This window comes from Capra hircus, chromosome 18, assembly GCF_001704415.2.
Source record: "Capra hircus breed San Clemente chromosome 18, ASM170441v1, whole genome shotgun sequence".
NCBI classification, from domain to species: Eukaryota; Metazoa; Chordata; class Mammalia; order Artiodactyla; family Bovidae; genus Capra; species Capra hircus.
In genome coordinates, this window is record NC_030825.1 from 58,837,061 (window position 1) to 58,850,770 (window position 13,710).

The 13,710-nt window shown below is 41.1% G+C and overlaps 1 protein-coding gene across 1 annotated transcript; it reads left to right on the forward strand.

Annotated features, from left to right (window-relative positions):
* On the forward strand, window positions 507-12,140 carry ZNF432 (zinc finger protein 432). The gene is made up of 5 exons (XM_005692878.3): window positions 507-648; window positions 3,760-3,948; window positions 5,666-5,792; window positions 7,727-7,822; window positions 8,439-12,140. Exons 2-5 carry the CDS (start codon window positions 3,934-3,936, stop codon window positions 10,157-10,159), a joined length of 1,959 nt encoding a protein of 652 aa, XP_005692935.2. The 5' UTR covers window positions 507-648; window positions 3,760-3,933; the 3' UTR covers window positions 10,160-12,140.

The window sequence follows — 13,710 nt, forward strand, 5'->3', positions numbered from 1 at the left end:
CGCACAAAGCACTTGCTCTGCGTACGGACACCGAACCTCTTCTAAGATGGCTGCTTCCACGGTGCTCCTGCCCAGTGGCTACAGAGCGCCTCCAGTTTTTGTTTTTTTCCAAGCACGCTTAAGTTTTCATACGTCTCTAGATCTTTTCGGGGTAAAACCACTGATCGAGATGTCCGGAAGTAATTTTAACTTCCCACGGAGCTGAGACGCCACAGCCATTAACAGCCGCTTAGAATGTATGCCTGCACCCTTCTGGTCTTGATGGGCTCCGACCTTAGAAAGAGGGCCCTGTCCATTCAAACGAATTTACCTTCACGTCATGATTGCTTTGTATGAGCGCAAACCTCTTAAAATCGCCCCATTTTCCTTGGGCCAGGAAATAGAATTTCCGTACGCCATCTATACGACAGATAGGCAAAGATGGCGGCCCCCAGGGGGCCGAGGCGGCAGTGGTGGCGCGTATATATTAGCTCATAAGGAAAGGCCGGAAACGCCCTATCGTTCACCATAGAAACGCGGTAGAAACGCCGCTGACCCTTGACGGTTGGTGTCTGTAGGGGGGGCTGGGCGAGGGGACCAGAAGTGAAAGAAGCTTAGGGAAGAAAGTCAGGCCCTGAAGAGGTGGCTGCAGGTTCAGGAGAGAACCAGGTGGGTTTGTGTGTCTGGCTGTAAAAAGGGCGGGGACGGGGGCGGTCTGTCGGCCTTTAGGTGGGTTGTGGCTCCTTCCAGCCCGTGAAGGTAGCTCGAGGGCGGGTGGCGGTTTGATTTTGTTTTTGAGGGGAGCGTGTACTGAACGTCCGTGATCGGGGTGTCTTTGGGGTCAGTCATGGGCTCTGGTGGTCACCGATTAAAAGTCTGAACAGATCAACTACCGAGAGTCCTGAGGTCAGGGTTTAGCGTCTTGGCGGTTGACAACTAGTGTGGTGGGGATTGTCAGTGAATGCGGCGTCTTGTTCGGGTTTTCGAATAATTTGGAGCTCAAAGTCGAGGATGGAGAAGGAAATGGCAACCCACTCCAGTGTTCTTGCTTGGAGAATCCCAGGGACGGGGGAGCCTGGTGGGCTGCCGTCTCTGGGGTCGCACAGAGTCGGACACGACTGAAACGACTTGGCAGCAAAGTCGAGGAACCATTAAGGGAGGTCAGTATACGTGTGTATCTGACCTGGTTTGGTATTAGTCGGGTGGGGGGTTGGGTGGGTAGTGGTCACTGTCTTTCGCGCAGAAATGCGTGACGCAGAAGGCTTGGAGGCTCAGGAGCCCTGGTAGGTTGTGTGTTTAGCTCAGACTTTGGCTAATGAACATAACATTCCCCGAAAACTTCAGGTCCAAGTCCCTGACCCACCAGTTTTCTAGTCCCTTTAAATTTTGTCTTTATTCTTCCTGCAAGTTGACTGCCTTATTCATTTCCCCCGTATTTATATTTTTGAATTGTTTTTATATTTGTTGTTTATAGCTCATATTCTTTTTTTTTTTTTTAGTTTTGTGAGTTTTTTTTTAATTTTGATTGGAGGCTAATTACTTTACAATATTGTGGTGGTTTTTGCCATACATTCACATGAATCAGCCATGGGTGTATATGTGTTCCTCATCCTGACCCTCCCTCCCACCTCCCTCCCCATCCCTTCCCTGAGGGTCCTCCCAGTGCACCAGCCCTGAGCACCCTGTCTCATGCATTGAACCTGGACTGGTGATCTATTATATGATAATATACATGTTTCAATGCTATTCTCCCAGATCATCCTACCCTCACCTTCTCCCACAGAGTCCAAAAGTCTGTTCTTTACATCTGTATTTCTTTCGCTGTCTTGCATATAGGGTCATTGTTACTGTCTTTCTAAATTCCATATATATGTGTTAATATAGTGTATTGGTGTTTTTCTTTCTTCCTTTGCTCTGTATAATAGGCTCCAGTTTCATCCACCTCATTAGAACTGATTCAAATACATTCTTTTTAATAGCTCAGTAATAGTCCATTGTGTACATGTACCACAGCCTTCTTATCCATTCATCTGCTGATGGGCATCTAGGTTGCTTCTATGTCCTGCCTATTGTAAACAGTCCTGCAATGAACATTGGGGTACACGTGTCTCTTTCAATTCCAGTTTCCCCAGTGTGTATGCCCAGCAGTGGGATTGCTGGGTCGTATGGAAGTTCTATTCCAGTTTTTTAAGGAATCTCCACACTGTCCTCCATAGTGGCTGTACTAGTTTGCATTCCTACCAACAGTGTAAGAGGGTTCCCTTTTCTCCACACCCTCTCCAGCATTTACTGTTTGTAGACTTTTTGATAGCAGCCATTCTGACCGGTGTGAGATGGTACGTCATTGTGGCTTTGATTTGCATTTCTCTGATAATGAGTGATGTTGAGCATCTTTTTCAAGTGTTTGTTAGCTGTCTGTATGTCTTCTTTGGAGAAATGTCTATTTAGTTCTTTGGCCCATTTTTTGATTGGGTCGTTTACTTTTCTGGAATTGAGCTGCAGGTGCTGCTTATATATTTTTGAGATTAATTATTTGTCGGTTGCTTCATTGGCTTTTATTTTCTTCCATTCTGAAGGCTGTTTTTTCACCTTGCTCATAGTTTCCTTCATTGTGCAAAAGCTTTTAAGTTTAATTAGGTCCCATTTGTTTATTTTTGCTTTTATTTCCATTACTCTGGGAAGTGGGTCATAGAGGATCCTGCTGTGATTTATGCCAGAGAGTGTTTTGCCTATGTTTTCCTCTAGGAGTTTTATAGTTTCTGGCCTTACATTTAGATCTTTAATCCATTTTGAGTTTATTTTTGTGTATGGTGTTAGAAAGTGTTCTGCTACTGCTGCTGCTGCTAAGTCGCTTCAGTCGTGTCTGACTCTGTGCGACCCCATAAACAGCAGCCCACCAGGCTCCCCCGTCCCTGGGATTCTCCAGGCAAGAGCACTGGAGTGGTTGCCATTTCCTTCTCCAGTGCACGAAACTGAAAAGTGAAAGGGAAGTCACTCAGTCATGTCTGACTCTCAGCAACGCACATGGGCTGCAGCCTTCCAGGCTCCTCCATCCATGAGATTTTCCAGGCAAGAGTAATGGAGTGGGGCGCCATTGCCTTCTCTGAGAAAGTGTTCTAGTTTCATTCTTTTACGAGTGGTTGACCAGTTTTCCCAGCACCACTTGTTAAAGAGATTGTCTTTTCTCCATTGTATATTCTTGCCTCCTTTTTCAAAGATAAGGTGTCCATAGGTGTGTGGATTTATCTCTGGGCTTTCTATTTTGTTTCACTAATCTATGTTTCTGTCTTGTGCCAGTACCATACTGTCTTGATTACTGTAGCTTCGTAGTATAGCCTGAAGTCAGGCAGGTTGATTCCTCCAGTTCCATTCTTCTTTCTCAAGATTGTATAGTGCATATTCTTTTTCTGATTTGCTCATTGGCCCTCATGTTGAAAATGTATTTAAACAAGGGATATGAAGACTTTTAAAGAGGTGTCAGGGCAACAAAATTTAAAGGAAGAATTTTACAGTTTCTCAATGCCCAGATGGCTTCGTCTGTGTAACTGAAAATTACCTGCCACTGAAATGTAGTGCTGTGTTAATTCTCCTTGGTCACTTCCCCCCATCAAATTCATGTTACTCCCACATATTCAGGGAATTAGGTTTCACTGGCTGGAGGTGTGAAATTCTCTGGGAAACTAAATGGAGAGACAGAAATACTGGGGACTGTAGTATTAAGGTGAGTACACAGAAAAAAGGAATATAATCCTAAAAGTAATTTTGCTTTTCAACCCACAGATTTAAACAACAGATAAGATATGAATGAAGAAAGAGGAGGTTCCAGGACCTAGGTATTGTTATTTCTGGGGACACTCTGGCAGCTGTGATATCTAACTAGAAATTAACAGGAATATCCAGAAGAGACAGAGACAGAACCTCTGCATTGCCAACTGTTTTCAGAGAACAGAGAATATGATCCAGGCGCAGGTGACTCATATCTTATTTTATTCTCTCCTTTATTCCTTAATGGATTTGTAGAGCCTATAAAAAAATCCAGTTCAGTAGAGAGAAATAAACTGAATCTAACCCCAACACCATGGCAAAGTGGGATTAAGAATGTAGTGTTTATGTGATTCCTGTGAAACTAGTGTTAGAACATCATGTGTATCTATCACTGACTCTGTGTTCACACAGAGTGTGTAGATGTGTGTCTATTTACAAATGTATGTGGGTTTGTGCATATATCTGTGTACACATCTGTTAGGACGTTTTGTGCAAAAAATTACATTCTTAAAGGACATCCTATTGCCCAAGATGATATAATTTAAACATCTAAGCGAATAATGACTGCAATTGTTCAGTAAATATTAGCTGTATAAAATTCCATTTGTCTATGTGCTGTACTGTGCTTAGTCACTCAGTCGTGTCTGACTCTGTGTGACTCCATGGGCTTTAACCTGCCAAGTTCCTCTGTCCATGGAATTCTCCAGGCAAGAATACTGGAGTGGGTTGCCATTTCCTCCTCCAGGGGATCTTCCCAGCCCAGGGATTGAACCCACATCTCCTGTGTCTCCTGCATTGCAGACAGATTCTTTACCCACTGAGCCATTTGTCTATAGTCATACTCAAAAAGTATGTTAAGCTACGTAAAGCATTTAGAGGAGTGCCTGCCACTGTATGAGGTCATCCATGCCTTTAGTCTTTGACAGCACTTTATACTAGGATATTATCAAATTGTATGATTTTCAGTAATCAGTTTTTTTTTTACATATTTTGCATTTACCTTCATCATAGATGAAGTTGAAATCTGTCTTGTATATTAATTGATCAGCTGTATTTTTTCTCTTGAGAAATGTCTGTCCTTATCATTTTTACATTAACAAGATTATCTTTTTCTTCTGATTAGTGAGTCATTCCTATGTACTATATATTGATTCTTTCTCTCTCTTTTATTTTAACCTCACAACATGGCATGTGGGACCTTATTTCCCTGACCAGGGATTAAACATGCGCTCCCTGCAGTGGAAGCATGGAGTCTTAAGCACTGGACTCCTGGGGAAGTCCTCTTTCTTTTGTTTATAAAAAATATTTTCCTGGCTTGTCACTTTTATTTCAGCTTTGCTCATGATATCTTCTTTAAAATCTTTTTTAAATTGAAGTATATTTGATTTACAATGTTGTGTTAATTTCTGCTGTATATCAAAGTGATTCTGTTATACATGTATATACATTCTTTTTTCATACTATTTTCTGTTATGGCTTGTCACAGTATATTGAATATAGTTCTCTGTGCTGAACATTAGAACTTTATTTATCCATTCTATATATACAATAGTTTGCATCTGCTAATCCCAAACTCCCAACCCATTTCTCCTCCAACTCCCACTTTGGCAACCATAAGTCTATTCTCTGTGTGAATCTGTCTATTTTGTAGCTAGGTTCCTTTGTGTCATATTTTAGACATGGGGACTGAGCCCTTACCCTATGCCACATGGTACTCTCTTCAGGTTGATTGTGTCAGAATTGAATGGTAGGGCACACAGCAGGTGTCAGACAATTGCTTGGTGGTTTGTTTAAAAAAAAACATACACATGAGAATTGGTGTCAAAATCGTACTTAATATGAGCAGGACAGCTTCCTTTATATTCTTTATGAATGAATTGAAGAGAAACACTCATATTAAACCAGGAATCTGTTACTCCAGGAAACCTTGTCATTCAAAGATGTGGCTGTGGACTTCACATGGGAAGAGTGGCAGCTCCTGGCCCCTGCTCAGAAGACCCTGTACCGGGATGTGATGCTGGAGAATTATAGCAACCTGGTGTCCGTGGGTGAGGACAGCTCCCTTGGGTCCTTCATAGGGTCCCCAGTCAGTGGCCTTTATTTTCTCAGCTGCTTAAACTTTGAAATCACTGCAGTGCCCTATGGCAGATTCTTATTGCCTCTTCTAACTCCTGATGAAAGGATATATACAATGTGCTGTGAACTGTTTTTACGCCCAACACGACTGATACCAAATGTCTGGGTTTTTTCTATACTAGTAACCAATTCTCCTACTCTCCATGTACAGCCTGGATGTCCCGCAATTTAATCCTCTTTTGACACTAACCACCCAAATTCAGCATCGTACCCCAGAAGCTTATGGGCTCACTTCAGATGTAAGTTAAACATATTAGGTGTCCAGGGTACCCACACTTCTGTCTGACTTGACTATAAACTGAGCCTTTGGGACTTCCCTGGTGGTCCAGTGGTTAAGAATTCGCACTTCGAATGCAGGGAGCACAAGTGTGATCCCTGGTTGGGAAATTAAGGTCCCACATACCACAGGGCATGGCCAAAAAAAAAAAAATTACATTAAAAAAAAAAAAATCAGGCATTCCCATTCTCCACCCCTTAGCATTTGACAGAATGGCTCACAGAACTCAGGAAAACACTTAACTTACCATTACCAGTTTATTATAAAGGATAAACTCAGGAATAGCCAAATGGAAGAGATGCTGGGACAGAGTTAAGGGGGAGGGATCATGGTCCTTCCATGAGTGCTCCAAGTGTGTCACCTTGATGTGGTCATCAACCCAGAAGCTCCCCCAGCCTGGTTGTGTAGGGGTGTTTATGCTGATTTCATTGTGTAGGCATGTTTCTTAAAATCACTGGCTGTGGGTGGTTAACTCAGTCTCCTGTCCCCTTTCTCTGTGCGGCGGGGGTGAAAAGTGAAAGAAAGTGAAAGTTGCTCAGTCATGTCCAGCTGTTCGAAACCTCATGGGCTATACAGTCCACAGAATTTTCCAGGCCAGAATACTGGAGTGGTTAGCCTATTGCTTCTCCAGCGGATCTTCCTGACCTAGGAATTGAACGGGGGTCTCCTGCATTGCAGGTGGATTCTGTACCAACTGAGCTATCAGGGAAGCTCGTGGCAGGGGTAGGAGGAGCTGAAATTTCTAACCTTCAGTTCATCCCTTGGTTTTTCTGGCAGCCAGTCTCCACTCTTAAACTCCCTAGGGCCCCTAGTCACCAGTCATCTTATCAGCACACAGAAGACACCCATCACTCTTGGAGACCAAGGGTGTTGGAAGTTCTTGTTCCAGAAACTGGAATTTAAACCAAATGCTGTAACAAAAGAGGTTTCTGCCATGCCTCTCACATAGGAAATTACAAGGACATCATTTTTATTTTAATTTTAAAAATATTTATCCGGCTGCGCCAGGTCTTCCCAGGTGGCGCTAGTGGTACAGAACCTGCCTGCCAATGTAGGAGATACAAGAGACTATGGTTTGATCCCTGGGTCAGGAAGATCCCCTGGAGAAGGTCATGGCAACCCACTCCAGTATTCATGCTGAAGAATCCCATGGACAGAGAACCTGGCAAGTTAGAGTCCATAGGGTCACAAAGAGTCGGACACAACTGAAGTGACTTAGTACGCATACCAAGTCTTAGTTGTGGCAAAAAGGATCTTCAAGCTCTGTTGTGGCATATGGGATCTTTAGTTGCAGCATATGGGATCTAGTTCCATGACCACGGATCAAACCCAGGCCCTCTGCATAACCACCAGGGAAATCCCTATAAGGGCTGCAGAAGCTGTCTGCCAAAAACCAGTGGTGGAGACCAAAGAGATCAGCATATCATAACATCCCATGAGTCTCTCCTGAGTGCAAAGCCTCTGCTTGGCAGATGGGAAAACCAATCCCTCAAATGTAAAATTCTCCTGTCTTGACCAGCCCTAGCCCAATTCAGTGGGACTAAATCTTCTATCATTTCCCATGAACAGGATATCGAGTCAGCAAATCAGATGTACTGTCCAAGTTGGAACAAGGGAAAGAACGATGGATGACAGAAGATGAAATCCACAGTCGTACCTGGCCAGGTGAGTGAGCACTGGTTGGTAACTGCAGATGTCCTGAGCTAGACAGGGAGAAGAGGCTGGGGAGTGTCTGAAAATAGAGAAACTGTGCCTCTGCATAGCTCTCTCCCATAAAAGAACTTTTAGACTTGAGAGGGAAATATACCCGTTTTCACTTCTGAGATTTGATCCTTGATTTTATTTCACATCTAGATTTTTGTTTACCTTGTTTTCACCTTCCTTGGATGTTATACTCACTCCTTTGAACCCTATCACAAATCCCTTTCACTTCCCTGGCTGTGGAATTCCACCTTCCAGGCCTCAGCTCAAGAAGAAATCTTTGTGGTGTTTTGTTTTGTTTTGTTTTGAATTTTTGGCCACACTGCATGTGAGATCAAACCCATGTGCCCTACAGTGGAAGTACAGAGTCTTGACCACTGGCCCACCAGGGAAGTCCCTGTGTTACTTTGGTTTTACCAATGTGTTAGAAATAAGGAACATTTATACAGGGAGTGTTTGTTTCATACTGTTATCATAAGGTTGCCACTAAAGTACCATTTTTTAAAAACACTAAGGAATTTTTTAATCAATTTTATTCCAAACAGGAATAAAAACGATTCATTATTCTCTTCTTTCCTAGAAACTGGCAACATTGGTAATCATCTGCAGGTTGACTGGGAAAATAAAAAAATGCTGAAAGGTATTGAACAATGCCAGGAACATAATGCATTTGGAAATCCTGTTCCTCAAAGCCAAGGTTATTTCTGTTTCAGGCAAAATCATGATATGTTTGAGTACTATATAAAAACTTTGAAGTCAAATTTAAGTTTAGTCATCCAGAGCCAAAGCTATGAAATTAAAAACTCTATTAAATGTAATGGAGATGGGAAATCATTTCTGTTTGGTAAACATGAAAAATGTCATTCTCCAGTTAAATGCCCTGTAAGTGCAAAACCCATCAGCACTAAGTCCCAAGTCATTAAGCACCAAATAACTCACAACATAGAGAAAGCCCATATATGCAGTGAATGTGGGAAAGCCTTTGTTAAGAAGTCTCAGCTCACTGATCATCAGAGAGTTCATACAGGAGAGAAACCTTATGGATGCAGTCTGTGTGCAAAAGTATTCTCCCGGAAGTCCAGGCTCAATGAACATCAGAGAATTCATGAGAGAGAGAAATCTTTTATATGCAGTGATTGTGCAAAAGTCTTCACTACAAAGAGCCGTCTTATTGAACACCAGCGAACTCACACAGGAGAGAAGCCTTATGTATGCAGTGACTGTGGAAAAGGCTTCCCAGGGAAGCGTAATCTCATCTTACATCAGCGAAATCATACTGGAGAGAAATGCTATGTATGTAGTGAATGTGGAAAAGGCTTTACTGGAAAGAGCATGCTCACTGTACACCAGCGAACTCACACCGGAGAGAAACCCTACATCTGCAGTGAATGTGGGAAAGGCTTTACCACAAAGCACTATGTCATCATCCACCAACGGAATCATACAGGAGAGAAACCCTACATATGCAATGAATGTGGGAAAGGTTTCATCATGAAAAGCCGTCTGACCGAACATCAGCGAATTCATACAGGAGAGAAGCCGTATGTGTGCAATGAATGTGGAAAAGGCTTTCCCAGGAAGGGTAATCTGATTGTACATCAGAAGACTCATACAGTAGAGAAATCCTATGTATGTAGTGAATGTGGAAAAGGCTTCACCATGAAAAGCATGCTTACCATACATCAACGAACTCACACTGGCGAGAAACCCTACATCTGCAGTGAATGTGGAAAAGGCTTCCCATTGAAGAGTCGGCTGGTCGTGCATCAGCGAACACATACTGGTGAAAAACCTTACCGATGCAGTGAATGTGGGAAAGGCTTCATTGTGAACAGTGGACTGATGTTACATCAGCGAACTCACACTGGAGAGAAACCCTATAGATGCAATAAATGTGGAAAAGAGTTTGCCTTTAAGAGCAATCTTGTGGTACATCAGCGAACTCATACTGGAGAGAAGCCCTTTACATGCAGTGAGTGTGGAAAAGGTTTCACCATGAAACGCTATCTCATCGTACATCAACAAATTCATATGGGAGAGAAGTCCTATGTATGCAGTGAATGTGGAATAGGTTTTGTCATGGAAACAGAGCTCATTTTACATCAGCAGATTCATACTGGAGAGAAACCTTATGCCTGCAGTGAATGTGGCAAAGGCTTCATTGTGAAAAGCCGTCTAGTGGTTCATCAGCGGACTCATACAGGAGAGAAACCTTTTGTATGCAGTGATTGTGGAAAAGGCTTCTCCTCAAAAAGGAATCTCCTTGTACATCAGAGAACTCATAATGGAAACAAACCATAAAAGCGATGACTATGATCACACCTACAGGAAGAAAATATGCTTTGTCCAACATCAGAGATTTCTAACCTTTATATATACTGACTGTGGAAAATCCTATTCAGCATTGGTATTGGTCTCATTACCCACCAGAAAATTTACACAGGAGACAAACTGTATGTATGCAATTAATGTGAGAAAGCCTTCAACACAAATTCAACACTCATTGTACCTCAAAGAACTCATAAAAGAGACCGACTATGAATCCAGTGATTGGGGGTAATCTTTTGTCGACCCTTGTTAATACACATGAGAAACATATAGGTCAAAGTACATAATTCTTTGTAGAAACTCTGAATTCATTATATACAAGTGTATTTTTTAGGATAAAAAAGATGATGTTTCAGTGAACTCATTAAACATCAGTGTGCTCCTAGCATACTTGACTATTGTCAGCGTAGATTAGCCTGCTGCTAATTTCACCCTTAGGAAATATGAAATTTGCATAGGGGTGAAATTTAATGAATGAAGAGAATATGCTAGTGCCTTCAGTGATCAGTTACCTCACACTGTATGTCTAAATTAACATGTAGGAAAAGCTCTGATACATTCAATGCAGAAAAAGCTCAAGGAAGCATTTTTAGGTACTAATTATATGTCTGAAAAGTGTGTGCTAAGATAAATCCTATGACTGGAGAGACTAGGAAAGCCTTCTATGGAAATAAAAACCCTATCTCATCAGTGATCATAATAGATCACCAATGAGCTCATACATAGTAACAATATGATGATTGTGGGAAAGACTTTGCCTGGAAATAAAACCTCAGTAAGTTGCCTGATATGCATGCTGGAGAAAAATTTTCAGATGGCAATGAATATGGCAGGATTTCAGTGATACATTCTGCCTCATTGCTTTTCATGAATTCACACAGAAATAAAATGGTTATGGACCCACTAAATATGGAGTAACTTTAGCAAAATATCAGAATTCTGAAGGAAAGAAACCTCATGAAAATGACATATACTTGAACTTTCTATCACAAGTCTAAATTTATTATACACCTGATGTCCATTTTGGGGCAGAATACCTTGAACCATATCAATGATTCCATAATTTTAAAGTGGGCTAGTCTCGACACTAATTTGTAATGTTATATACAATACAGGAGTGTTCTGTGCCCACTTTATATTATTATATTTTTCACTCTTGCATTTCTTAGGTTCTAAATTCAGCTCTGTCTACAATGTACTTCAAAGTAAAAAGGAATATATTCATAAATGAAATCCAACATAACTGGATGTATTTATCTAAGTTTATAAGTAGCATTAGGTAGTTTACAAACACTTTAAAAATGATTTTTCTAAAATTCGTTTTGAAATAGTTTTAGACTCCCAAGTAATTACAAAATATACCAAGTTCCCACATACCCTTACTCAGTTTCTTCAGTGGTGTTATCTTACATAACCATAATGCATCATCAAACCCAATAAAATGACATTGGTGCAGTGCTGTTAGGTAAACTGGATCTTATTTGGATTTTAGTAGGTTTTTGCATGCACTAATTTATATGAAGTTTTTTGTTTTTAGTATATAGTTTTAAGAAATTTTATCTTACACATAAGATTTCTGTAAACCCCACCACAATTGGGATGCAGAATTGTGCCAACACAAAGAAACATCCTCATGTTACCCCTCTGTGGTCACACTCTTCCCCCACCCCTGACCATGGTGACCACTGGTCAAACTCCATCACTCCAGCTTGGTTATTTCAACAATGCTGTTAAAATGGAATCATACCATATGTAGCCTTTGAGATAGGCTTCGTTTCACTCAGCAAATTGCTGTTAAGATCCATCCAATTTTTTTGGTGTATAAGTGGTTTTACTTGTTAATAATATTCTTTTGTATGGATATACAGTGACTGTCTGTTTACTATTGACAGATGTCTGGGTTGTTTTCCAGTGTTTCATTGTTTTGAATAAAACCCTATGAACATTTATGGACCCAACTTTATGGGAAAGTAAGTATTTGTTCCTTTGGGGTAAATACCCAGCAGTCATATGTTACATTTGTGTTTAACTTTATAAGAAACTGCCAAATTTTTCTTTAGTGGCTGTACTAATTTACATTCTCACCAGTAGTGTATGAACACCCTGGATGTTCCATGTCTTTTCTAGCAGTTGGCACTGTCATACTTGATTCCAGCCATCCTGTCACGTATGTGGTAGTAGATAATGATGGCCTTAATTTACAGTTCCCTAACGGAATGATATCTCAACACTTCTACTTACATTGAGAACCATATCAGGTAAAGTTATCATGTCTGCTTTCAACCATCCAATGTAATTTTAAAAAAATTCAAAAGGAGACTAGCCTATTTTATTTGATGATCTATTTACCCTTTCCATTCCTTTTTCTTCATTCCTGATGTCACGTTTCCTTCTGTTATTTTCTTTTTGTCAGTCTCCTTTATCAATTCCTTCTGGGCAGGTCTGCTTGCAACAAATTCTTAGTTTTCCAAGCAATAGATCTCTTGTCTCTATCCAATTATTTTCTTTGATATAATAAGGATATTTAACCCAGTTTACAAATAATGAGTCTTGCTTTTAGGGGAAAAAGAAAAGGACATTTGCCATACAGTATTGTGGCAGTATTCAATATCCAATTGCATGGTGAGTAATTCATTCCTTTAAAAATATTTGTTAAGCATCTACATTTGGCCAGACACTGTTTTAGTCACTGGAGACTCATCAGTGAACAAAACAGGCAAAGCCATGGCCTTCATGGAGCATACAGTCTAGTGAAGGTGACTGAGTAAATACACATCAGAATATCAGTTCTGATAAACGTTTTGGAGAAATATTAAGCCTAGTACATACGCTGTCACGGGGAAGCTATTTTAGAAAGGGTTTCCAAGGAAGGCTCTTCTGGGCAAATGTAATTTGAATCAACACCTAAATGTACCAGGGGGAGCCAACTAGATCTGTTGTGACCCAAGAACACTCTAGATGTGTTTCTAAGTGTTTTCTATGGGCTTCCTGCCTCAGGATTCTCTGAGAGGCTTGTAAAAGATGCAAGCTCTTGAGTCACACTGCAGACCCAAACCAGTACCTGTGAGACTGGGGACCCCAGAATCCGGGTTTATAAAATGACCTTTCTGATCTATACTTAAATTTGAACAACTCTGCCCTAAATCCCGGATTAGTGCAGCCACTCCCGCCCCACATTGTCATAGGATGGATTCTGGGCAGATACTCTACAACAAAGAATCAGACATGAGGGCCCCACCTACCAGGTCCTCAGATGCTTTCTACTTGTCTTTCTGTGAACCTACACATGCTGCCATGGCAGGGTCACAGCCGCTCATTCCTGAAACTGATCAGTCAGTCACAGAATGGGCTGCCGCGAGTTCTCTGGACCACATGTTCAACTCACCTTTCAGAGTTTGACATCTCAGGTGAATAGGGCTGAAATTTAATCCCTGAAGGGAATGTAATACTATTAAGAAATTATGAAAACAAATTCTTAATATATAAAAATTAAAAGGCATATATAAACAAATTTTGTCACCCTT

What these genes read in the sequence shown, in the direction of transcription:
- ZNF432 (XM_005692878.3), top strand. An exon ending in TAGCAACCTGGTGTCCGTGG is followed by an intron (nt 5,793 to 7,726) that starts GTGAGGACAGCT and finishes TCCCATGAACAG; the next exon opens with GATATCGAGTCAGCAAATCA. An exon ending in CCACAGTCGTACCTGGCCAG is followed by an intron (nt 7,823 to 8,438) that starts GTGAGTGAGCAC and finishes CTTCTTTCCTAG; the next exon opens with AAACTGGCAACATTGGTAAT.